At 32.1% G+C, this 27,711-nt stretch overlaps 2 protein-coding genes across 4 annotated transcripts in view; both read left to right on the top strand.

Annotated features, from left to right (window-relative positions):
- The first annotated feature begins 137 nt into the window (after nucleotides 1–137).
- Nucleotides 138–8,459, top strand: LOC134700458 (sulfotransferase 1E1-like). 2 transcript variants are annotated; one of them, XM_063561853.1, is made up of 7 exons: nucleotides 138–234; nucleotides 3,153–3,223; nucleotides 4,147–4,341; nucleotides 4,651–4,968; nucleotides 5,911–6,020; nucleotides 7,227–7,416; nucleotides 8,286–8,453. In XM_063561853.1, exons 2-7 carry the CDS (start codon nucleotides 3,169–3,171, stop codon nucleotides 8,396–8,398), a joined length of 981 nt encoding a protein of 326 aa, XP_063417923.1. In that variant the 5' UTR covers nucleotides 138–234; nucleotides 3,153–3,168; the 3' UTR covers nucleotides 8,399–8,453. The 2 variants fall into 2 exon arrangements, with proteins under 2 accessions (XP_063417923.1, XP_063417924.1); XM_063561854.1 differs by lacking the exon at nucleotides 138–234 and adding an exon at nucleotides 997–1,033 and having other exon boundaries at nucleotides 8,286–8,459.
- Nucleotides 8,460–13,753: 5,294 nt separating this feature from the next.
- Nucleotides 13,754–27,711, top strand: part of LOC134700456 (sulfotransferase 1A1-like) — a 29,479-nt gene continuing 15,521 nt past the window's right edge. Inside the window, exons 1-7 of one of the 2 annotated variants that reach the window (XM_063561850.1) lie at nucleotides 13,759–14,098; nucleotides 14,839–14,921; nucleotides 16,945–17,139; nucleotides 17,439–17,756; nucleotides 18,226–18,335; nucleotides 19,348–19,537; nucleotides 20,874–21,035. In XM_063561850.1, the coding sequence (XP_063417920.1) occupies nucleotides 14,855–14,921; nucleotides 16,945–17,139; nucleotides 17,439–17,756; nucleotides 18,226–18,335; nucleotides 19,348–19,537; nucleotides 20,874–20,986 (993 nt within the window). In that variant the 5' untranslated portion in view covers nucleotides 13,759–14,098; nucleotides 14,839–14,854 and the 3' untranslated portion in view covers nucleotides 20,987–21,035. Of the gene's footprint in view, nucleotides 14,099–14,838; nucleotides 14,922–16,944; nucleotides 17,140–17,438; nucleotides 17,757–18,225; nucleotides 18,336–19,347; nucleotides 19,538–20,873; nucleotides 21,036–27,711 lie in introns of those variants that run through there. The other variant, XM_063561851.1, reaches the window with a different exon arrangement.

Below are 27,711 nucleotides of genomic sequence, written 5' to 3'. Positions count from 1 at the left end.
ATTAAACTATATGATTATGTAGGATATATTTTTTTCAAAATAAACGGTTAAGTTTGTATCTTTCTGTCAACCATCGGTAGCCTCAAGCAGTTTGAACGCTTTTACCTTTAAACTTCTATACATGTCTTCTTATCCATATACTATCATTATTGGTTCGTAAACATATACGTGTGTCCTACATTTCAACCTTAAACGTGCAAGTGTGTGACATTTGATGGTAAAGATTCATTTTTGGTAAGTTCTATCATTTTTATTTATATTTCAAATAGAAAAATTTATTACAAGATGTAACATTATATCTTAAATGAAGTAAACTTTAACTAATGATGATGTATTGAAAGATATTAAAAAGAAAAATATACATTTTGAAACTACGAATTAAATTATCCATGTCTCATGTGTATTTGAATTAGAGCATTTGCATTAATCAAGTATTTGCTGGCGTATCCGTATCGACGCATCGTATAACACGTATATGAGGAAAGAATAAATTAAGGCTAGTTGGTCCCGATGAAAATATTTTATGATGCATTAAATTTTAATTAAGATCGGGGTAAAATCATTATTTTCAGCAAATCTGTTCGATACGTATACGTCGATCCGTGCACATATCCTGATACGTGAATAATGCAAATGGTCTAATAGAGCATTTGCATTATTCACGTATCAGGATACGTGCACGGATCGACGTATACGTATCGAGTAGATTTGCTTACAATAGTGATTTTACCCCGATCTCAATAAAATTTTATGGCATTATGAAATTTTTTCATCGGGACCAGCTAGCTTTAATTTATCCTTTCCTCATATACGTGTTATACGATACGTCGAAACGGATACGCCAGCAAATACTTGATTAATGCAAATGCTCTAATAGAGCTCGGTCATTTAGAGACGTACACACGTTGACGTATCCGCATCTGCAGATATACCGAAAAACAGTATGTGTTCCCGATCTTTAATTTTATGTACTTTCAATAATGCAAAATATGGATATTTGGAACAGTTTACATGCATGACAGGAGTGAATACGGTAAAATCGTTTGTTTGTGTATTAACTTGTGCTCACTAAGCAGTGGCGGATCCAGAGGGGGGGGGGTCCGGGGGTGCGCACCCCCCTTTATTTTGGCCGATCAATGCATTTGAATCGGGACATATGTTTTGCACCCCCCCCCCCTTTGCCCTGGTCTAGCACCCCCCCCCCCCCTTTCGAAAATTCCTGCATCCGCCACTGCTAAGAACCAAATTGTTAATTGACAAATTACCTCAAGGGTGACTTGGGTATAGAAATATGGTTACTTGGTCTTCTCCCGACCGGCAGTAAAACGCTTGCCGAAGTGGGGCGTCCGTTTGGCTGTGCGGGATGTATCAAGTTCGCAGTCACGTCCGGTCGTGTAAAGAGAGTGTCACGCTTTTTGCACGTTAAGAACCCTTGCAACAACTCTTTGAGGGGTCCGTAGGTGGCCTGTTGCAGGACAAAATTTCTGTTCCTATCCAATATACCGCCATTTACCAGTGGCAGTCCAAATTTCTGCGACCCTCGTCCTTTATGGCCTCTATCATAACAACCTACCTTTTGTATTTATTGTTAACTTGGTCTCGTCTGAATATGCATGAAATATTTGCCACAAGTTACATGTATATAAGATAGTACATTTGATTATTTTTTGTTTATTCATGTAAGATCTTGAAATATTGTTTAACTAGATTATTAAAGGATTGTGTACGATATTCGTGTACTGCCCTACATTGGCCCCTTTTTATGGACATGTTAAAGTAGTTGATAGACCCAGTGGCGGGTCCAGAAATTTGCATACTTGGGGGCCCACTGACTACCTAAGAGGGGGCCCACTCCGGTCATGCTTTAGGAATTCCCTATACAAACAACCACAAAGGGGAGAGGGCGTGCCTCCTGAAAATATGCCTCTGAGACCCCCTAAACACCACTATCGCAGATATTGAAAGTGAATGTTTGATTGTTCTGAAGAGATTCCAATTAGTTTTTAAAAAAATGATGCAAAACGTATAATGGTCTTAAGCTCGGGATCAAATAATATGTTTTGATATATATGCAGATGCGGATACGTCAAAGTATACGATACGGTTGGTACATGTATGTTTGAAATGACCGACCTCTATTTGAATACAGGTACAAGTAGGTAATAAATGTCAAAAGATTTTTTTTTATATTAAGTAGTTGTAACTTTCCGGTAGGACTGAATTGGTAGTGTTATTTTCTTTCACATCAGGTCTAATGCGTAGAGATTGAGAAAATAATCATATACATGTATCTACAATAGTGAATATTGTATCTAAATGAAAAAAAAAATTAATCCATCAATTAAAGATTTTTTTTATTATTTTCATAACGAATTAATGCAGTGTTTGTTGACCTAAATAGATTAGATTTCTCGTTTGAATTATATTACATATTTCACACTGGTACCTGACTATGCAGTATAGGTTTTGCTCATTATTGAAAGCCGTCTGGTGACATACTGCTGTTCTTTTGTTGTCATTTGATCATTGATGAAAAGTTGTCTTAATCATGTTTTATTGGCAATTATACCATATTTGTTATATGAGCATATCTTCGTTTAAACCTTCTATGAAAATACTGTCGGTCAACGAATATTTTCGTGCAGAATAAGTTTGTTTTGATTAAACCAGGATGAAACATACCCTTCTATGATTATTAAAGTGATGTTTTGACTATCAATTACGATAAAGGTAACTCGTAAAATTACTGTTGGACAACGTCTGGCGTATTAAATCATAATACTTATACCTTTGGTAACTATTTACACAGCTCGGTCGAAGCCACTGATGGCGGACGTTTCGTCCCTGAGGGTATCATTAGCCCAGTAGTCAGTGCTTCGGTAGACATGAATATCAATTTTATGGTCATTTCGAAAAACTTTTTATTTTCTGATCCCAAGAAATTGTATTTGGCACAACTTTTTGAAATTTGGGTCCTGCATGCTCTTCAACTTTGTCCTTGCTTGGTTCTACATTGTTTTTATAAGACTTTCATAAAAGGTGTAATAAGTTATGATATTAACATATGTTATAGATCATAATTATCTACAGAAATGTTTTCTTCATGTCAAAATTATTGTTCTTCATTGTCTGTTTATTTTGATTTTTTGTAGATATAACACTAATACAATGGGAGACAGAAAGTTAGATGGTGAATGGAAACCTGAATTAAAATATGACTTTGGTAAGCAACACCTGTATAAATGATCCCTTTTAAATAAACATCAGACCCCTTTTTTCTTCGGTTGTAAAAAATCTAAAAGGGAAAATTACAATCGAAACAGCACATTTCGTAATCAATAGGACGAGTGTTAGTTGTAGAACAGGATGAGGTCATTCATCTGGATCACACGAGTTTAACCTGAAATTTTGGTCAACTCGTATTGCTCTTGGTATCATCAATTGTTTTTGTTTTTTTCTGGATACGTTTGTCCTTGTCCTTACGAACTTTGTAACTCTTCTTCAGAAAATTTTAATTCATACGCAATATGTTTGCTGTTAACTTTAAGATGTTGATAATGACATATTAAAGGTGGGGAATCTTTTAGCATATACTAGTATTTCGACTATAGTTGTAGCCGCGTTCATCTTGACAAAAGCAGGACCCTGTCCCTATAATGCATTTTCCAATCAGAGTTTACAGGGGATCATAAGAATAGTCATCTTGCAAACTCCCTTTCTGAAATAAAAAAAACCAAACCAAACAATGAGGAGTTTGACTTGCCTGCATGGAGCTATATCCAATATTCTGCTGTCAAAATATCTTTACTCGATGTCGAAATTCCTTTTAATATTCTTGCCAGCTCCATTTTGAGAGCTTCATATCGAACATGTGGCAAAATGTTTAAGCAACAAATATTGCCATGACAACCCCTCGGGAATACCATAAATAACTTAAAGCTCGATTAGCCTATCCATTTGAATGCACTTTAATGTGTTGGCTCTTTGCAGTTTTGTCGGACACAGTATTTTCAATTTTTAAAAAGACGGAAAGTCTATTATCATATGGCAAAATCAAATGACAAAACGCATAAAAAACGAATTGACAAGAACTGTCATATTCCAGAAACCGGTCATAAACATTACAGAACCATTCATGTGTTACAGATCCGATTACTAGTGACGATGACATTGTAACCGTTGACTTGGGTGGAACACCAATACAATGTTTGAAGATAGGAGATGCATTACAGAATTTGAAAACGGCTAAGTTATTCCCAGATTACAGAAAACACATACCGAGTATCAGAAATATGGAAATGGATGATGATGATGTCATAATATGTGCATTTGCAAAATCAGGTACTCAGTATACCAATGTATATTTACAGCATACAAAAAGAATATCAATTTGACCGACAAAGCTAGCCTTTTGTATAACATCGTTTAATGCTGATTTATCTGAATAAATATTGTTTGAACTAATATAAATAGCAATCTTAGCTCAAATTGAAAAAATAATAAATTGAAAAATAAGGCACCGTCTGTAACTCTCCGTTCTTGACAATATGAAAAATACCCCATTTACATGCTAAATGTAATAGTAAACGATTTTTAAAAGGAATTATCACTTATATATTACATGTTCTAACACATATTTAACTTCAACAGGGACACATTGGTTATGGGAAATGGCTTCTATGCTAAGAACCGGAAAGGCAGATTATCATGGAAAAGAGAAAACTGCAGCCATGTTTGAATTCATTCCTGCAGAAGTGTTGAGGGTGTCTCCAAAACCTCGTATTTATAATACTCATTTCGCGCCTCAAAGTTTACCAAAGCAGGCATTTGAAAAAAAGTGCAAGATTCTGTTCCTTCAAAGAAATCCGAAAGATGTTTTAGTGTCACTTCTTCCGTTTCTCCAAGGTCATAACTTCATAGATTCAACGATCAAATGGGAAGAATTTATCTCCAAGTATATGGAATTAGGTAAGTTCATAGAATATGTTAGTCCGGGTGCGGGAATTTCTCGCTACATTGAAGACCTGTTGGTGACCTTCTGCTGTTGTTTTTTTTATTTGGTCGGGTTGTTGTCTCTTTGACACATTCCCCATTTCCATTCTCAATTTTAGTCATTGTTTTTTTCGTACTGTGATGTCTGATAAAAAAGAGTTTTTTTTTTTTTTTTTTAAATCTGTGTTAAGTCATTTTTTTAAGTTATGTTTCACATATCACAGTTTCTTACAGTATATTTAAATTTTGGTATTTGAACTTAAATTGCTGTTCATTCATAATACACAATGAGCAAATACAAAATATGTGTCTGATTAATATCAATATTTCGGCCAAGTTTCCATATTGAAAACCTTACTTTAACCTATAATGGTTTTACTTTTACAAGTTGTGACTTAAATGGAAAGTTGTCTCATTGGCACTCATACCACATCGTCTTATTTCTAATTGTGTCTTATGTAAACATCCAACATTGAGATTTTCATTATCTGTTAGTTTAAGCTTCATGTTGGGTCCATAATATATGAAATAAAATACTAAGGAAAAGAAAGGCGAAGATGCAGAAGAAATTCCTGTAAGTCCAAAGATGTGGTTCCCGTCCCGTAACTTTATTGTTGACAGAGGGCTCATTCAATCTTTCTCATCTAATATAGTTGAACATATAGTGTGGGTTTTTTACCAACGTTTATATATGCGACTACATACAATCTAAAAAGTAAAATCACAAAAATACTGAACTTAGAGGGAAATCTAATCAGAAAGTCCATAATCACATAATTTTATGCCCAAAGGTTAAGTTTTCTTTAAATATAGTTTTAATGTTGACATGAGGTCATTTCATTTTTTTTTTCATCTGTAACACATATCGTTATTATTCGAGTTACACCTATTTTTTTCGTGTTTTTTTACAAATTTCAGAAGTGGAATCCTCTTTATTGAACTGGTTTTACTATACAAGACAGTGGTATGAGTTCTTGAAGGAAGGACATGACAACATTTACTGCCTATCATATGAAGACATGAAAGACGTATATAATTTTTAGCTTATATTTATTCTTTTCAATTCTAAAATTCAACTTTTAACTTCAACATTCTTGGCATTGAATATATACAATATCTTAAATTCATTTGAAGGGGCATTATCTACGAGATATATACAAAAAATAATATGTGATTTTGTTTTTGTTACATCACTAATGAAAGTGAAAAAGTGAAATAATATTTCGATTTATGAAGCCAGTTAGTTTCAATTTTGTCCAAAGAAGCTTATAATCATAGCTGATGAATTGTTTATTTGCAAATGATTAATTCGACCTGATTTAATGTAATTTACATATGTGACTTGTTATTACAACTTTTAGCTAGAGATGACCGGTTACGCCTGAAGTATGCATGTTCAGTTATAAATGAGGAAACGATTGACAGAATTGAAAATAAAGCATGGGTTTACCATTAGTTTGCCTGATTCGATCGACACACACTCAATTTCTTACCGGTAAAAAACGATGGGAAACATATATTTTAAACCTACAGTATGACATCAAACAAACTTGAAAAGATCTAATTGCATGATATTGCTATCTAAATGTATTTATGTCTATTGCTATATCTATTATTAACTACTAAGTTCATAAGAAAGCGTCGAGATACACACAAAATACACACGAAATTCTAAAAACATTATGGAGCCAATACATTGTAAATTGTTTATTATCATTATATACTTCGGGACAACCGGTTTAATACATCCAAAATCAAATACCAGAATGTAAGTCAAACTTGGGAACATTCAATAGCTAAAGCTCCTGTGAATAATAAATGGTAATACCTTATTTTAGATGATAATTTCTAAAAGTTACTTTGGAATGCGTTTATTCATTTATTCCCTTTAATGATATTTTAAAACCCTTTGAAATGAAACCAAAAACAATATAACCACCAATTATTGGCCCTTACTTTTGTTGAGGTCTTTATAATCAATTTCAGCATTAAACAACTCAAATATCATTTCAAGTATCATTAACGCTTACAGACAACGCAAGTGCTGTATTAGATACCTTAAAAGAATATACAGTAAGCAATACACATACATTTAAAGATCTTACACTTAGTTTTGCTAATGAGTAGTTAATTTGCCATTGTGTGTGTTTGGGTTTTTTTTTTTTTTTTTTTTTTAATGTGATAAAAACATCAGCTGAGGGTCATTGATTAAACCAATGTGTCCTTTTCTACAGGATCCAGTTACAGAAATATCGAAACTTGCTAAATTTCTAGAAGTTGAAGCAAACAGTGATTTGGTAAAAGATATAGCAGTGAAATGTAGTTTCAAAAACATGAAACAGGCAGCGAGTTCAAAGCAGGAAACGTTTGCAATCACTAATAAAGAACTTGCTAAGAAAATTACAAACTTCACATACAGAAAAGGTAGAAAATTTATATCACACTTTTTTTCTTTTTTTTAATGATATACAACGTTATTTGAATTATATATATATATATATAAAGTACCGGTACCATATCCCGGCCTCGTTAACGTTATTATAATTCCTATATCAGTAGTTAGGTTAGAACTTGTTAATGCATGAAACATATTTTAATATAGATTTTTAGATAATGACGTATATGCAACTGAATAAAAATAAGATAACATTATTTATTATCAATTATACTAGTTCAAAATTTGTTCTGTAACCAGATAATAGAATTTACCATGTTTATATCAGATACAGAATATTTCACGTGCAAGGTAGTAATTAGGCCTTTTCAGCAGGTTTCGGATTCAATTTACCATCTAGACTTGTCGTTACAATGTTGATACACCAAAGCTATTACCAGGATTACCATTATATTGGTTTTAGGTTAGGACAGAAAATAATCAAAATGATACTTGCTAAATCAAAATCAACACCTATATGTGATTTTTTCTTATTCATGTGACATGTTGAATTGTGTTTTGCGCATAAAACATAACCCTCTTTAATTAACAACAAGTTTTTATCAGAATATTTGGTATATGTCATGTATGTGCTTCTCCTTATTTATTTCTGAATAAGTGTTGGACAGTTATAATTAGCAAGTAATGAACGTCATGATCGTGTTCGCAGAAAATATTCCTGCATTATTTGATTGACAAATCTTATAATTTAATATAAACATAACTGCATTTTTCGATTTTTCATGTTTTATTACTAATTTTTACAATCGTTTATGTTATTAATATTTTTTTGTTGAAATTCCTCTACTAATGCAATTTTAATATGTTGAGTAATTAGTTTCTTCCTTCTCTTTAACAGGTGAGGTTGGAGACTGGAAAAACTACTTTACGGTTGCTGTCAATGAGAAATTTAATGCTCGGTTCCCCGAGAAGATGAAAGGAATTGACTTTAAATATCGCTTTTCTTTATAACATGTAACATATGCATTCACTCATAATAAAAGACACAAATAATAACTTATTTCCAATTCATGCTATAAAAGGAACCTATTCGTTTCGTATGTATATTCTCTTTCTGTAACCGTTAATTGTGATGTGATGTGTTGTTTAAAAAAGCAGATGTGGTATGATTATTAATTCGACAAATCTCTGCAAGAGACCAAAGGTCCCTGAAATTTACAAATATAGGTAATCGTACAGCCTTCAACAATGAACAAATCTCATACCGTATAGTCAGCTGTAAAAGGCCTTAACCATTTATACGGATGATGAATGAAGTAAATTTAACAGATAAAAAACAAATTAAATTCATGTATAGGCAAAAGAACACATGAAGGACTATTCTAACATGAGATAAAATGTATTTTTTAATGATATGAAAACATAAATGTAGTCATCTTGTATGTTTTGCTTTGATTTATATGATAACATTTTACGAACACATAGTGTTATAAACAGTACTGATGGACGTCTCCATTCGATGGTATCCATACATAGTCATTCAAATCTCTGATTTTCTTGCTCGGCTTTGGTTTTCCCTTTTGATTTATGAGCTCTTGATTTGTATTAACAAGTTTTGATATTTTTATATTTTGGCTCTTAGAATCATTGAAGAAACATTTATTATTGAATGCGCTACTGTTTATACATTTTAATAGTTTAAACAATATTTGCCATGATTTATTGACACCATCTAACGTATCATTACAAATCTTCATATTCCATTCTGAGGATAATATTCCTATCTTAATATCGGGATTATTTCGTGCGACGTTACGCGCGATAAATGTGCATTCCTTTTGGAACTTGCAACTTTGCGATAGCAAAAATCATAATCATGTTCAAATTTGTTTCAGACGATAAAACAAAATGACTAATAATAAATTTTTTATCCGTACTGTTTATCAATGGGTATGTCGTGTTTAGTTTGACAAACGGGTAAAATAAAAAGTATATGCAAAATAAATAAATTCATATTTAATGTAGTGATATCGATAGTAAACAAAGCATAATTTATGCAGTCGAAGAAAACATTCATTTCCCCTTGCCTCGGGAGATGTAAAGATTTTCTCACCCTTGGATTTTGTTTTCAATCGGTCAAAGCCCTCGTGTAATATAGATGAACAAATCGTCATATTCTCCGCCGACACGTGAAATAAATGTATCCTACCGTAGTCTAAGATCGTTCATCTTTTCAGTTCGTTAGGTATTTGTGTTTGAACTTAACACACGGGGAAACTCCGCACTGATGTCACTACGGTACTTCCGGCGTAGAAAAACAGTGCAAAATACTTTTTTTCTGCACTTTTGAATAAAAAAACATTTCTAAAGGTAAGTTTTCATTGTTGTTCTCAATTATTGCCAACAAATACCAATTTTCTAATGCCCGTTTCAATCCCAACTTCCTAATATTTAAAAACATTCTAGAACTTCACAAAATCCCATTTCCGGCCTCCATTGCTTTGTGTACATTCAATTCAGCGTCATCAATCTTGTGGCAGGCAATACAGGTCAAGCAAATTGTATTTTTAGGAATTTAAAAATGACATGCTCCTTACCTCTTTTGCGATTTTCCCGCGAAAAAAGCCCAACCAAAATGAAAGAAAAACTACATGAAAAAACAATGTTCATGCCATAATTTTGAACAGGCATATAGAGTTGGTTAATAAAAAACAATTTACATTTATTTTTCATAGAAAGTTCTTTTTATTCATTAAAAAAAGATCGATATTCTGACCATCATGACTGTAGGTAAATATTCGTACAAAATTTCCTTGATGTCAAAAGGGATGGCAAAAAAAGAGTTTTCCTGTTGAATAAAACCCAGAACTATTGCAAACTATTTTGAAGCAATATCCCAGAAAGAAATAACGTAATTGCCGTAGACTGAAAAATCCCCTAATTGACAGTAGAGCAATTTGATTGGATATAACGAATTGACATCACGTGATTTTGACGTCATTGAAATTTTAATGTAAACAAACAAGGTCAGAAGGTTCCGTATGGGACATCATCGTACATTTAGTTACTGACAAACAATTACGAGTTTTCAAACTTGCCAATGCATGGTTATAAAAAAAATTAAAGCTAAGTCTACAGAAAAAATAAGAAAAAAATAGCCTTAGTATAACGACTTATCATTACACCTGGATATACTATTTGCTACACTAAATAGGTTTAACACATTATATTTATATTGAATGTGATGATACGCTTAAAGATTAAGATTAAAAAACTAATGATATATTATGATATGTATTACGAATATCTACTGCAATGTATGATACTGTGGATTCATTTATTTTCTTGGGTATCAATTTTCGTGGTTTGGGGAAAATTTACATATTCTTGGATATTTAATTTCGTGGTTTTGGCAAAGTCCACACTCAATCCTTTAGAAATTTGTTATTCGTTGAACATTTGAATTCGTGGTTCTCCTGTACCCACGAAATCCACGAAAATTGGTATCCAACGAATATTAATGAATCCACAGTATCGGAAATAAAACAGTTTTTAATGAGCTCTGATTTGAAAACCATAAAGCTTAATATATGGTAAGATACACTTCTTTTGTTAAAAGCGATTGCGGATTGACTATATGTAGCGGAAACGGACAAATAAAAGATAACTTTAGGAAGAATTAGGATAACAATCATTTTCTGTATGTTTTAAACAACAACTTAATTGACAAAACATTTTCCTTTTAAAGTTCCCATACCATTTTAAAAGTGCGGAAGACCCATTAGCATGATAAAACGTAAATCTGTTCAAGAAAAAAATGCAATGACTACTACAGTTATGTTCTTAAAAAAACATCAAATACCTATTCAAAATGTACTTAAGGTTGTTTCATGGTATACCGCGATCTTGGATTATACTATTGCAGTGCACAATCAGTCTAGTTATTTCCCTAAGTAGCAAATTTAGAGACAGATGTGCTTTTTATATAAGATTGTTTATTAATATGATGAACACTTGCGGATTTATTGTATTATCTGAATTAATGACATGACCGTTAAAGAGTAAACACCAAAACGGCTTTGGGAAGATTGATTCAAGCTAAAACTTTATGTTTAAGGTGGTACCTAACACTACGGGGAGATAACTCTGAAAAATCAGCTAAACGTTTTAATTACGTTGTGTTGTTAAGGGAATATTAAGCTTTTCAATGATCAAAATAAGTGTTTTTCAAATTGCTATATAACCAGTGTAATTTTCCTGATAAAACGGTTGGTTTAATTTTTTTAGAATTCTATATTTTTGTCAAAGGGTCAAAGAAAAGACTTTGTCAAAATTTCACGAAAATTGAACGAGCCATATTAATTTTAGTTAAAGTGTTGGGTAAAATTATAATCTTGGTACTTTTGATAACTAAGTAGCACATTAAAGACAAATTCTCGTACCATTGACAAGATATTTTAATTACTCACAAACAAAAATGAACCAGTAAATGCAGTATACAAATTACAATCAGTTCGCACTTTCTAAATATACTGATTTTTGTCGAGCCTTCGACTTTAGTCGAAAAAGCGAGACTAAGCGATCCTACATTCCGTCGTCGTCGGCGTCGTCGTCGGCGGCGTCCACAAATATTCACTCTGTGGTTAAAGTTTTTGAAATTTTAATAACTTTCTTAAACTAAACTGGATTTCTACCAAACTTGGACAGATGCTTGTTTATGATCATAAGATAGTATCCAGAAGAAAGTTTTGTAAAAATAAAATTCCACTTTTTCCATATTTTACTTGTAAATGGACTTAGTTTTTCTGCCGGGAAACATTACATTCACTCTGTGGTTAAAGTTTTTAAAATTTTAATTACTTTCTTAAACTAAACTGGATTTCTACCAAACTTGGACAGACGCTTGTTTATGATCATAAGATAGTATCCAGAAGTAAATTTTGTAAAAATAAAATTCCACTTTTTCCATATTTTACTTGTAAATGGACTTAGTTTTTCTGCCGGGAAACATTACATTCACTCTGTGGTTAAAGTTTTTAAAATTTTAATAACTTTCTTAAACTAAACTGGATTTCTACCAAACTTGGACAGAAGCTTGTTTATGATCATAAGATAGTATCCAGAAGTAAATTTTGTAAAAATAAAATTCCACTTTTTCCATATTTTTCTTGTAAATGGACTTAGTTTTTCTGCCGGGAAACATTACATTCACTCTGTGGTTAAAGTTTTTAAAATTTTAATAACTTTCTTAAACTAAACTGGATTTCTACCAAACTTGGACAGAAGCTTGTTTATGATCATAAGATAGTATCCAGAAGTAAATTTTGTAAAAATACAATTCCATTTTTTCCATATTTTACTTGTAAATGGACTTAGATTTTCTGCGGGGAAACATTACATTCACTCTGTGGTTAAAGTTTTTAAAATTTTAATAACTTTCTTAAACTATCCCGGGTTTGTACCAAAATTGGACAGAAGCTTATTTATGATCATAAGATAGTATCCAGAAGTAAATTTTGTAAAAAAATAAATCCATTTATCCCATATTTTACTTTTGAATGGACTTAGTTTTTCTGCGGGGAAACATTACATTCACTCTGTGGTTAAAGTTTTTAAAATTTTAATAACTTTCTTAAACTATCCTGGATTTGTACCAAAATTGGACAGAAGCTTATTTATGATCATAAGATAGTATTCAGAAGTAAATTTTGTAAAAAAAAATCCACTTTCTCGGTATTTTACGCTTAAATGGACTTAGATTTTCTTCCAGTTAACATTACATACCTGTAAAGTCTGCAGTTAAAGTTTATAAAGCATTTATTAGAATAATAAACTATGCTGGATTTTACCAAACTTGGACAGAAGCTTCTTACAATCAAAAGATTGTATCAAAAGGAATATTTTTATTGATTTTTTTCCTCATTTTTGTTGAGCCTGCAATTTACAGCAAAAGTAGGCGAGACACTGGGTTCCGCGGAACCCTTACAAATTTTTGATAAATCACGTGCATCGAAGAAAAATTATAGCATTAAAATGCCGAACAATATTGAATGTGAATCATTAAATATTTTTTTCAATAAAACTAGTATATATTGATAGGGGATTAATTGTAGAATAAAAAATGCATAACAAAACTATATAGGTCAAAGTGCTTGTTTTCGAGATATTAGTCGTTGAAATTTTGGCAGGAAAATGTTCTCTCTTGATTTTTTTTATAGTTTTATCAATGATAAGTTAATGTTCTCAAAAACTATCAAAAAATAGATAAGATTCATATGACTTTAAGAAATGGCTTATGATTCTACATGTAAATGATTTATTAAAAGAAAAATGGGGGTTAATGGGCAAAATATTTTAAGGAATTTAAGTGGATAAAACCAGAAGATTTCGAAAATCTGCCAAAATTTCAAGCAAACATCCTTAATAAGATATATACTTTTGCTCATATTGTTTTCTTTGCTTCTGTTAACAGTGGGACTGCTACACAGTGTAAGATTGAAACTGTCTCTTTATGACCTATTCTCTCAAATAATACGGTTGAATATGTTCCTTACTGTCAATCATCATTTGCCCAAATCATCTAAGAGTGTACTTCATCTATATCTATATCTATATATAGTAAGTGATTCATAGGGTCAAACAGATATAATGTAGTTCTTGATTTTGACTCTGAACGTTTATTTTTTTGTGGCATTTCACGATTCATTATTGGTAAGTTCTTCCGATATTATTGGGGTATTTTTTAAATGAATATTACAAGATGTTACAACATGACTTTTGATGAAGTAAACTTTAAATTTTAATAATGCTTTTAATGATATTTTAAGATGTAATATATTTGTTTAACTACGAATATTGGTATCCATGTCTTATGTGTATTTATAGTTTGTTACATGTACATATACATGGTATAGGTGATAGCATTATCTTTCAATATTAAGAAGTTAAGCAAGTTGGTACGATTGTATTATATAAGCAATGTTTATTTTCTTTCTCACATTGTCTGTGACATGATAGACAACACATTTTTTTTCGTAATAATAACATTTAAACCTTATCAATTAGTGACTCATTTATTTTGTTATTTAGAATTGAAATTCACAATTCTAAAACTGAAATAAACTTATGATTGTATTTTTCTAATGTACTATATCTTTTTAAAACTCACGATTGTTAAAAATTTCTAGCGTAAAAGTATCTTTTTTTTCTCGCTATATCTATCTAACAATTGATACTGTTAAGGTAAAGTTATAACTCTTCTTTGCTTTGAAATATTTATTTCTTTTATGAATACAGACCATAACTAAAGAACTTCCACTGTCTAAGTTTATGGGGAGGGTTGGGATCCCTCAAACATGTTTAACCCCGCAACATTATTCATGTATGTGCCTGTCAAAAGTCAGGAGCCTGTAGTTCAGTGGTTGTGTATTTATTGTCTGTCGTTCTTTTAGACATAAGACTATAATAATGGAAGACAGAAAGTCAGATGGTAAAAATCCACCTGAATGGAAACCTGAACTGAAATATGATTTTGGTAAGCAAGACTTGTATTTAATCCTTTTTAAATAAATATCAAGCCCATTTCTTAATTCCAGTGTTGTCCGACACCAACCTCCTGTTTGACCGTACTAACCATTTGCAATAATATGTTGATAGATATTAGAAGATGTAGTTATGAGTGCCAATGAGACAACTCTTCATCCAAGTCACAATTTCCTAAAGTAAACCGTTGTAGGTCAAAACATGGTCTTCAACGTGGAGAGTTGGCTCACAACGAACAGCAAGCTATAAAGGAGCCCTTAATATGACTAGTGTTGGACATTAAAAACCAACGGTCTATTATATAGGAAAACATGACAAACAAGGAACACTTATGATTCACATAAACAAACAACAACCACTAAACAACATATGTTTGACTTCACAGTCGCTGCTTGTAAATCCCTGGTCACAAAGAAACCATGCCATATCTATGCAGCGCCACGACATGACATTTGTTCAAATCGCCGGTCATCTGTGATCGTTGTACGACAGTCGCACGATATTGTCAGCAACATGGCGCTGTCATGTGCCGTGGGACGAATATTGAACATATTCCTGCTTTGCTCTACGATTTTTTTTGTCGTGTCACTGTTCTGGCGGTATTGAGCTTGTCTTCCCTCAGTCATGTGACTGTCGTGCGATAAACACATTGTCGTGGGTACCAACATAAACCATTTAAGTAAAAGCAATCGTATAACAGTTGCTTGCCTGCCGTACGACAAACTCGCGACTGTCGCAAGACACTTGTAGAACAGCCTCACGATTCTCTCAAGATTTTGCCAAAAAAATCGTAAGATTCTCGCACAACATTGATTGTCTGTTGTACGACAGTGATTTGTTCGTCCTGCAGCATATTTTTGTTTTATTCAGAAAAATGCAATTAGGCAGTCATGTTCCTAGACTTCTCCCTTTCCCCTTCACAGTGATAAAATTAACAACAGACTCGTCTCCAGGAGTTTCAAAAGCGTCATATGTTTCAGCTTGTGGTTAGGGGGTCTGGTCAACACAACCAACGTTTACTGCTACCACCTTTTCTTTTTCGGGTGCTTTTTGGTTTAAATTCGATGAATTATTATGAAATAAACTAATGGTTTATTTGTACCGAACTTATAATGACACTGACCAACATTGAAAGCAAATGGCAAATGGCACGCAATAAACTGGTCATCTTTAACACCGTCCTTTTGTGATTCCTGCAGTTCAGTTTCAATTGTGTTTGTAACTATTTATACTGCATTGACTATTATATTTTTAAAAATAATATTATATTGTTATTATATTATTCTCCTTTTGATGGAAATAGAACACCTTATTCTTCTTCTTCTATACTAGTTGTTCTACCAGAAGAGACTGGTGAGCGACAGTAGTTTAACAGTCGTTCGCCAGTGGCAGGACCGTGACACGACAGTGAAACAACAGTAACACTTGCATCCCATGACATGAACACCTGAAAAAGACCCTAATAACGCACGATTGTCATACGGCTGTCGCACAACTTTCGCACGACTTAATTACTACAAACCTACGACAGTACATTTACAAATTTTTTTTCTGTACTGTACTCATCATTGATCCATCGTAGAAATGTAGTAGCTTATGTGACCACTCGGAATATGTTGCTGACATTTTGCACGACAGTGTCACGACAACTATTCTATAGACCTTCCACGACAGAAACTCATACGATCTATTGTGACCGGGGCTTAAGCACTACAAAAACTGTAATACAATTGTTTATGTCGATAGCAACTTTTGTCTGCAAAATGTTTATTGTTTCTAAAATGTTCAATCAGTTTAAAATTTCGTTTCAATTTTCCTAACTTCAATTTTTAGATGTGTCAAGACGCTCCAAAGTAACGTTTTAATATTTAGATGTGCCAGGTAGCTCCAACGTAACGTTAAAGTAACAACGATAAACCATAAACAATAAACTAACAAAATTTATATACACTGAACTACGATGACTTGAATTTGACATAAGAGATAAAGGTCATAATTTTTTAAATATGTTACATATCCGATTACTAGTGACGACGATATTGTAACCGTTGACTTGGGTGGAACACCAATACAATGTTTGAAGATAGGAGATGCATTACAGAATTTGAGAACGGCTAGAATGCTTCCAGATTACAGAAAACACATACCGAGTATCAGAAACATGGAAATGGATCATGATGATGTCATAATATGTGCATTTACAAAATCAGGTTCTTAGTATATTCACAGCATACAAAAAGTATGACAAAAAATGACCAGCATAGCTAGCACTAATTCGATTAACTTAAAAGCTTTCAACTCAAAATAGCATATTGAACCAAAAAAAAACATGAAAAGGCACTGTTAGTAACTCTCTGCACTTCCCAATTCTTGGCAATATGAAATAAACTTTGCAATATAATAGTAAATCGAACGATCTCTTTATGAAAAAAACACTAAATACAATGTGTATTAAAATTACTTAATGCAATGTGTATTACATGTATTAACAAATATTCTTCTTAAACAGGGACACACTGGTTATGGGAAATAACTTCTATGCTGAGAAATGAAAAGGCAGATTATCATGGAAAAGAGAAAACTTCAGCCATGCTGGAATTCATTCCTGCAGAAGTGTTAAGGTCTTTGCCAAAACCGCGTATTTATAATACACATTTCACACCTCAGTGTTTACCGAAGCAGGTATTTGATAAAAGGTGCAAGATTCTGTTTCTTCAAAGAAATCCAAAAGATGTGTTAGTGTCACTTCTGTCGTTTCTCAAGGGTCATACATTCATAGATTCTACGATTCAATGGGAAGAATTTATTTCAAAATATATGGAATTAGGTAAGTTGAAACTATGGTATTTTATTCTGTTATTAATATTGATCAAAATATTTGGATTTTATGAATTGCTGTTTTATATGCATTACACAATGAGCAATTGTATATCTGATAAATATCAATACTTAAACTGTGTCTAACTAAAACATCGAGTATGAAGTTTTCAAAATCGGTTATTTTTGTTTATAAGCTCTATAGTGTTGACAGGCGGGGTCAAACGGATATCATATATGTGTCAATCCATCTGACCAAACATAGTTTACAAAGGAAAAGAAGAGCGAAGATACCTTAGCAACATTAAAAAACACAAACGTTTACAAATGCAGCTTACTCCTTTTTTATTTCATGGTCAAATGTTTATTTTCTGTATATATTATTAATGTTGACAGTTGACCATTTCATTTGTTTCTCATTTTCGTTGTTTTACGCGTTGTAACTGGATTATCTTTTTGTGTTATTTTACAAATTTAAGAAGTAGAATCCTCGTTATTGAACTGGTTTTACTATACAAGACAGTGGTTTGAGTTCTTGAAGGAAGGACATGACAACATTTATTGCTTATCATATGAAGACATGAAAGAGGTATGTTATTTCATCCTTCCTTCATATTTTCATTTTTTTTAATCTGAATACTCTGTCCAAAAGCCAAGTAAAAATATTTACTACATGTGATTAATTCAGCATTTCGAATATGTATTCATGTGACTCTAATTATAACTTTTTTTGGCATGGGTTACGCATTTATTCTGCGTGTTCATTTATTTAAATCATAGGTATAACAACATCGAAAGTGAGGCAACTGTTGATTAATCATTTGATTTTCTGATTCGAATTACAAATACTAAATTTATCATACATGTAAAAAAGACGATAACACAAAAGTCATATTGTTAACCAACAGAATGAATTGAAACAGACCTAGTAAAATTCAATTGAACGATTTGTCTTTCCATCTATATTTAAAGTTATGTTTATTATAAAGATTTCTTTGGTAAATAGTCTAACCAGGTCAGCCATGTCATTTATTAAATATCACGTACAGTACTTTAACATGTTAGATACACAAGAAGTTTTATTTCAGCCCTCTTATAATTTTGTTTTACGTTTTAGTATGATTTAAATCAAGTACGAGAATTTCGGACAAATTAGTACAGATAATGTCCAATTTAAGAATAAATAATATCGCGCTTCATTTAGTTGAATTACAAAAAATCACTTTGAAAATTCGTTTATTTATTCATTCCCTTCAAAACTATAACCCTTAAGATGAAACCAAAACAATATAACAACCATCTAATTGCCTTTTCTACCACATGATTTAATTGAATAAAAATGGTATGATTTCATGTAGCATCAACGCTAACAAACAAAACAAACGTGACACTAAACATCTAAAATGAATATAAAGTAGACAATTAACAAGCATTTTTAGATACTAGTTTTTTTCTAAGAAAGTACAGAAATCTTTTTCAAGGTGCATTTGGTTTTTTTGTGTTGTTTTTTGTTATTGTTATTTTAATGTTACTGTGATTTAAATCTTATAATGCCTTTCCATAGTCAGCTGATGACTGAACCAATATGTTCTTTTCTGTAGGATTCAGTGGGTGAAATAACAAAACTTGCTAAATTTCTAGAAGTTGAAGCAAACAATGACTTGGTAAAAGATATAGCGGTAAAATGTAGTTTTCAAAACATGAAAAAAGCAGCTGGTTCAAAGCAGGAAACGTTTGCAATCAATAATAAAGAAGTGGCTCAGAAAATTACAAACTTCACATACAGAAAAGGTATGAAATCTTTATCACACTTTTTGTTCATTCATTTGTATCTTTTTTATTTCTTATATTCAACTTCACCTCGAAATTGATTGTTGGTTGCTCAACTTCTAAATGCAAATATGTAACGAATGTGTAAGATGGTTAATTATGCATCGGAAAGAACGACAAGGGTTGCAAGTATTGAATGAAAAAAGCTAGATTATCTTTTTTAATATGACAATAAATCACAAGCGGTACCTCAAATATGTGTTGCAAGGTTTCTTTTACGACAAGGAATGAAACATTCACTCTACATATTTGATTTATTTACATTTCAAGCTTGACAATACCGGACAGTGTATTTTACCACCAACAGCTTACAACTATGTTGGGTTTATTATAGGACACAACTTATACTCCAAATAATATATCCTATATCAACATCTACACCTTTTTATAGTGTATACCTATCGACTGGGTATGAGTTGAATAGTAAATTTATTTTCCCTAAGGTGCAACTATTGCCCCGAGGCCTTACTATTCCATGAGTATCCAATTAGTAAGTTTATTCTTTCACACTAAACGAGACATCAGACAATAGATTTCGAGGCTTAATCAACTATCGTAATATAAAGAGCAGAAACACAAGTACTTTGCTTCATGTTTACTTCATATATATCATAAATGGTAATGCTTTGTTCTGCATTGACGTCAAACCTAGAAACAAAGAAAGTAAAACGCGAGGATTTTACTACCACAGCATTCTCAAAATTAGATAATGCGTAGCTGCATTCGAATTTCTGCGAACTATTGTGACGCTAGCGGTCAAAAAATTTCATCGGTGTCCATTTGTTGGAAAATATTGACCAGTCAAATAATATAGGGCTTGCAATTTAGAAAAAATGTGGAAATATTTTGCACTTATTTTATATAGAACAATACATAGATAAACACTTCTTTGAGCCAATATAATGTGGATATCAGTAAAATCATTTTAATTTGTGTGCCTCACATTCATTTATTTCAGTGATGAACAGTTTTGTCAGTATAAATGTTCATGTTTTATCAATAACTTTGCGCTTCGTTCATTTTTCTTAAATATATTAGGCCGTTAGTTTTCTCGTTTGAATTGTTTTATATTTCAGTGCATTTTATATCTGACTTTGCGGTACGGGCTATACTCATTGTTGAAGGTCGTATGGTGACCTATAATTGATAATTTCTGCGTCATTTAGGTCTCCTGTGGAGAGTTGTCTCATTTGCATCTACACTACATCTTCTTTTTTTGACAAAAAATGATTGATATTATGATAATTCTCCATTAATCTAAATTTTATCATGGTCAGCAGTTTTTACTCTTTGACAGGTGAAGTTGGAGACTGGAAGAACTATTTTACCGTTGCGGTCAATGAACAATTCAATGCTTTGTATGACAAAAAGATGAAAGGAATTGACTTTAAATATCGCTATTCTTTATAGCATGTATATTTTGAATACAATTATTATAACAGACCCATATATATATATATATATACTACGGCTTATAACCAAATCATATTATATAAGGAATTAATTAGATTCGCATGAGCCTTATCTTCTTTCAATTTTAACTGTGATATGTATCGATGGGTTAAAATCTTGTTGACGTGATCGATTTGTGTTGACCAACCAATAAATATGCTTGACGAATGAATACAATTGAAGTCTTAAAACACAAATAAAAGTATGTACTGTGAATTCATTGCTTTTTGTTGGATATGAATTTACGTTGAGTTCGTTGAAACACGGAATATGTATGTTTTCCTCATTCCACGAAACTTAGTACTCACGAAAATATTTAAATCTATCGTAAAGGCAATGGTACGCAAAAAGGGATGAATAAACCATGAGATATCTTAATTACATGAATATAAAAATGTAATCAGTTATCACCTTTTAATTAATCACCTTTTGAGTGTTACGATGATATAATTTACAAAACCAGTGTGATATTCACATTTCTGGTTAAAGTTTTCAATTCCATGGTATCCCTAGGTCATCCAAAGCTATACTTTTCTTACACGGCTTTAACTCTTCATTTGGATAATGAGCTCTTCATTTGTATTGAATAAGTTTGATTTTTTTCATAAATCGGCTCCGAGAATCAGCTATGAAGAGACATTTATTTTTGAGAAGCGCGTCTGGTGCATAACAATTTGCACCATCTATGCCGGCTTTAAAATTGTAAACCAATTTATTTATACATGTAAAAATATCCATAGGTTAATACTATTTATTGCATACAAATTCATTCTTGATGAAATAGTTTCATGTTGTTTCTTCATAAAATTATGTATATTTTACATTATCATGCAACTTTATCCTTATGGACATTTTTTTATTATAATTACTAACAGTCTCATATTCTTTCATCCATAAGTAACCCACACATTATTTCAAGTATGGTTTTCATATATTTGCAAGAAAAAAAAATAGCATTAAAATGTTTTTATTATTCTTATTAATCTATTCATGGTGTCAAATATATGGTCAATGAATACTACAGATCAATGCATTGTCGTAAGATTTTGTTCATTAATTTGACGAAGAAAGCTATTCGAAATCAAAACTAGTCCCGAGATTACTCTGACGTCCGACGACTGTTTTGCCAGACAAGCAGCTGGGGCCGTGGGACGTCAGAGCTCGTTCCATATGAAATAGTGGATATTTGCCCACCCAAAATAGATGCGCTGCTTGATAGCTTCTGGAGCTTATTGAGGGCCTTAGAATTATATAAATCGGTCTTCAATCTCTTCATTTTTTATCTATCTCTTCATTTATGTAAGTTTCACATACCTGCCAACCTTTATTTTTCTATATTTTAACAGTTTTCACAGAGACCCATCCATTTATGCATTTGACTTTCACTTTCAAATTGGCGCCAAGTTCCGAGAGAGTTCGTGGCCTCGAAACTCAAATATGCAAATATTTTATATTTTTTTACCTTCTTTATAGGAGATCGATGATTAACATTTAGAAGCAACCACGTTTTTTTCACCTCCTTTGCCGGAGAGCGATAGTAAGCATTTAGTTCCAACTACGATAACAATCGGAAGCTCTCGGACATTTAGCTAACTTGCATCGTAAATGAACGAGGTATTACATAATAGTCATTTGCACTGTTTTCTCGTGGTCACGTGATAATCTTTGAAAATGAATGTCAAAATTCAGAAACGGATGGGTCTCTGTGAAAACTGTTAAAATATAGAAAAATAAAGGTTGACAGGTAGGTGAAACTTACATAAATGAAGAGATAAATGATAAATGAAGAGATTTATATAATTCCAAGGCCCTCAGTCGGCTCTTGAAGCGACCAAGCAGCGCATCTATTTTGGGTGGACAAATATCCAATTTTTGATATGGAACGAGCTCTGACGTCCCACGGCCCAAGCTTGTCTGGCAAAACATCCGTCGGACGTCAGAGTAATCCTGGACCAAATCAAAACATAATTCAATCGGCAATTTGAATGTTTTCGTTTTCATCTTATTGTCTAATAATTCAATTTTGGATGGAACGCGTCTTCTGATTGGATGATGTTATTTTGTAATGAGACCATACACATAATTTAGTCATGTGACCGTGACGTCATCAACGTTTGTTCATAGTTTTCTACGATTTAAAATGAAAATTGAAATAAAATTATAAAAAATTACTGTAATATTTTTTCTTTTCATAAGAAATAACAAAAAAATGTGATGCACAGTGTTAAATAACCCGCTACACACAAATGTTTTATGTTATTTCTTCACAGACATACGCACCAATTTTTTTATGTTATTTCTTCTCCTATTTACTTGTATTGTAGTCCTGTTATATTATGTTGTCATTTCAATGTTATATGTAACATTGCTATTAAAGTGCGAGGTTTGGCATGCCACAAAGCCAGGTTCAACCCACCATTGTTTTCTTTAAAAATGTCCTGTACCAAGTCAGGAAGATGGCCATTGTTATATTATTGTTCGCTCCTGTGTGGGTTACATTTTAACGTTGCGTGGATTGATTTCTCTAATTTTTTAGTGTAAATTTACATTGCGATAAGACGTGTCACGGTACTTGTCTATCCCAAATTCATGTATTTGGTTGTGATGTTATATTTGTTATTGTCGTAGGATTGTGTCCGATGCTTGGTCCGTTTCTCTGTGTGTTACATTTCAGTGTTGTTTCATTGTTCTCGTCTTATATTTAATGCGTTTTCCTCGGTTTTTGTTTGTTACCCCGATTTCGTTTTTTATCCATGGATTTATGAGTTATGAACTGTATTCTACTGTTGCCTTTTTTCATAGACAGAAAAAAATATTATAGTCATTACTTATATAGATATAGGAATAGGTATAACAAAAAAGAAATAAAAATAAAACAAAACTCATGCAAAGGACTTATTTTATTCCCGGCATATATTACCTTAGACGTATTAACCACAATTTTTTGGAATTTTAGATCGTTAATGCTCTTCACCTCAATACTTGTGTGGTACTATTTTAATCTGAGCCTCACTGATGAGTCTTGTGAAGACGAAACGCTCGTCTGGCATATAACAATTTAAGCATGGTACCTTTTATTACTATATACATGTCTCCACCATCCGAATCGCTTATCTAAAGATATGACAATGGCTTACAGTTTTCCTAATATAAATCGGGGTAAGCTTTCTATTGATAAATGTTATTGCCAAAATAAAAGTTACATTACCCCGTCTTTCCACCAATAATACAGCACGGCCCACGTCTAATAATTTATGAAACTCGTGATCAACTGTAAAAAAAAGAATTATTAACTCAGGAAACCCACATGGAATGCAGTACATAGATAAAACAAGACGTTCTTTATCTTAACGCGCGCACACTCATTTTAATCGCTTAAAACACCCTATGAATACAAAAGTATCATTTATCAACTCGTTTTTAAAAAACACAATTATCCTACTAAATATTTACCAATTCAACCTGGGGAATCTCATTCAAAGTTTGTTACGATCACTGACAATAATTAAATGAAATTTGATTTGAAAAGTCACCAGTTTGTCCTCTCTTTCGAAATGAGAATATCATGGGATTGGAACCAATTCTGTTCACGACTTTGATACATGTATAAGCACCGCTCCAATGATGGTTAATCGCGAAATGGGCATGAAAAGATTTAAGGCGAAATAAAGTTTTGCGCGAAAATTAGTTGGATTGCAGTATTCAACGACCATGCTGTTTCAATTCAAGAACCTTTGGCCTTTGTATGTTTTGTATGCTTTATCATTTTAGTTCATTTGCATGTATTGGAGTTAAAACTGTTCAAGGTGCTGCCGGTTTGACTTAAGTCGTGCACATTTTGTTGAAGGGGAGGATGATTTGCTCGCTGTGTTGAACACATTAAGTGGCCTTTGGTTGTTTTGTTCCCTTTAGTTGTTATCAATTTGACACCTTTCTCGTTTTCGTTTCCTTTCAAAATTTTAATATTTTCATGGATAGGACTTGAAGCGTTAAAAGTATAAGCCCATGACGTAAAGTGTCAGTGGAGCATTGTCATGTTTCCAGTCGATCTGTCAATTCGTCAATAAAATGCACACGATTACGTCCATACCTCCGAACAGCTATCCCAAAATTGTGTAAGTGTCAAAGTAGTTCAAGAAAAATTGCCAGAAAAAAGAATTTATTGTCTTTTCTTTTAAATTGACTTTATGAGTTCGAATAATAGCTCACCATAACGAGCTTCCTTCATATGTTAGTTAATATATATGTCGCGCTAATAAACTTAAGAAGAAGGCTCAACAAAAATATAAACAAACAAATAAATAAATACGAGAAAACAGTTAAATAATATCTGACAATCTAGAAAACCATCCAAGACTGATTACCAAAAGAAATTTGTTTTCAGTGAAACATTTTTTTAAAGCAAAAACAGAAGCACATACAAATCAATTATATTGTATTGTACAAGTTATTATCTTTTTTCTCAACAAAATTGTACATGTAATTTTATAGATTGTGTCATACAAGTAGTAACTTATACAATTGTTTTGTACAAGTAATAACCTGTACAAAATAATAAATTGTACACGACATATATATGAACTGTAAAGCCTTGCTGAATTTAAAATTATACATGAAACCAGGGGCGCAATATAGCAGAGAGATAGAAAATCTCATAGATCGAAATCAAACTGACAATGTCATGGCTATAAAGAAAAAAGAAACAAAAGTAAAAGTACAGAAGACGCAACATAGAACATCAAGGAATTGAACCCCATCAAAAACTTGCAGTGACACCAGGTGATCCGGAGGGGTAAATCGATCCTGCTTCACATGTGATATTCATTTCTACTATCAAATACGTTATTAAAGGAGATAATTAATTTTGTATATCATGTTTAAGTTGGACCTGTTATTGGTGACCTTTTATTGTCTATCCTAGTTCAAGCTTGTCATGAATACAAATATACCCATAATTTAAGAAGCTTTATGCTTACGCATTTGGTTTGATATAAATTAATGTATCAGTGATATGATAACATTATATAACAATGTATTAGTAATAAGATGTTTAACAAAACCTTACAGGACGGTAAGTCAGTAATATATATCGTTCATAGATCGTGTAATGTGTTGCTTATAGCGTTATATGCAAATGTCGGAAAAGTATTCTAAAATCTGCAAGCAAATATTTTAACTGAATTCCTGCAAACTATCTAGAAAACAAGAACCAAGGTACATACTGTAAAGCTTGTATAAATTAACTAACCATATATAGATACAAGGATTAACATTTGATGTCATATATACGCCATACGCCCGTTTCGTCTTCAAAGGACTCATCAGTGACGCTCGAATCCCAAAAGTTTAAAAGGCCAAATTAAAGTATGACGTTGTGTCTTGCAAATACAGCTAAGAAAATCTTTTCATGAGGAAGAAAAGCCTTAAATTAGTATTTATAACATTCAAAATTTTGATAACGGGTAATTTATTACGATGAATATAACAATGATAACTCATGTCAACAAAAAAGGGTTGACTACTGGGCTGGTGATACCATCGGGATAATAAATCACCATAAGCAGTGGCAACGACACATTGATTGTAAATAAACTAACCATAGATACCAACATTCTTCCTTTTTACAAATTTAAATAAATCATCCTCAATCGTTATTTCGATCAAATATACGTATTTTGTGTATTATAGTTATATTCTTTTGTTTTACCTGTATTCAGAGTATATATATTGTTTTAATCAGTATTGTTTAGATTTGTTTTGTTATGGTAATTGTAGAATTTACAAGCTAAATGAGAGCTGATAGATAAATGAAGGCTACATTTCCACGTTGACTTTAAAGAATAACAATAAATAAATCTCCTGCCACATGTTTTCTAAGACTTTCTATTTTTGCTATGTATACAACTTATACGGAACAACAAGCACACATGCATATAGAAAAGAAATGTCCACTCGTGTATTCTTCAGTTACAAAAGTGGAAAACACAGATTATGTAGTTGTTGTTAGTAATATTTGAATTTAAATAACTTCACAAATTTAATTTGTACAATGTACAAAGTAAAATCACAAAAATGCTTAAGTTTATTTACAACAATAAAACAAAACACCACATCAAAACTAATTAAAACAAAATCGACGACAAAACAGTGTAAACAGTCAAGTGTAGATATACTGTATCGGTGTTCACTGCTTACGAATAACGTTAAACTGTATCTTTATTCTCAAATAAACAGGTATGTTTAGCCCTATTCATCATCTCAAGCAGTTTTAAACGTGGTACATTGTTATTTATATGTGTCGAGTGATTCATAAGGTCATATCGATATACATGTAGGGTATGAAAGGAGTACTGTACTAGATTATAACCCTTGACACGTATATGTATGTTTTCTTAGATATAACTTCAATACAATGGGAGACAGAAAGTTAGATTATGATACCTCCTCTAGATGGAAACCTGAATTAGAATATGATTTCGGTAAGTTACACCGATTAGAATTAACAAAATACACACTTTTCAATGGTTTTAAAATTTCTAAAATGTAAATTATACCTTTTATGATATTCATGATAAACACGACGTTTAGTAGAAGTGAAACATGACTACATGTAGCTTACTTTCTCGATCATTTAAAATTATCCTAATTTTTAGTCATATATGTGTTGTTTAGTCCTTAATTTA

Source organism: Mytilus trossulus, unplaced genomic scaffold (genome assembly GCF_036588685.1).
Source record: "Mytilus trossulus isolate FHL-02 unplaced genomic scaffold, PNRI_Mtr1.1.1.hap1 h1tg000146l___fragment_2___debris__unscaffolded, whole genome shotgun sequence".
Lineage (NCBI taxonomy): Eukaryota > Metazoa > Mollusca > Bivalvia > Mytilida > Mytilidae > Mytilus > Mytilus trossulus.
This window is presented reverse-complemented; position numbering and strand designations above follow the sequence as displayed.

Excerpts from the sequence above, each read along its gene's own strand:
- LOC134700458 (XM_063561854.1), top strand. The coding sequence starts at position 3,169 with ATGGGAGACAGAAAGTTAGATGGTGAATGGAAACCTGAATTAAAATAT. Across the intron at positions 4,342-4,650 it reads ATGTGCATTTGCAAAATCAG|GGACACATTGGTTATGGGAA; the intron begins GTACTCAGTATA and ends TAACTTCAACAG. Across the intron at positions 7,417-8,285 it reads AAACTTCACATACAGAAAAG|GTGAGGTTGGAGACTGGAAA; the intron begins GTAGAAAATTTA and ends TCTCTTTAACAG.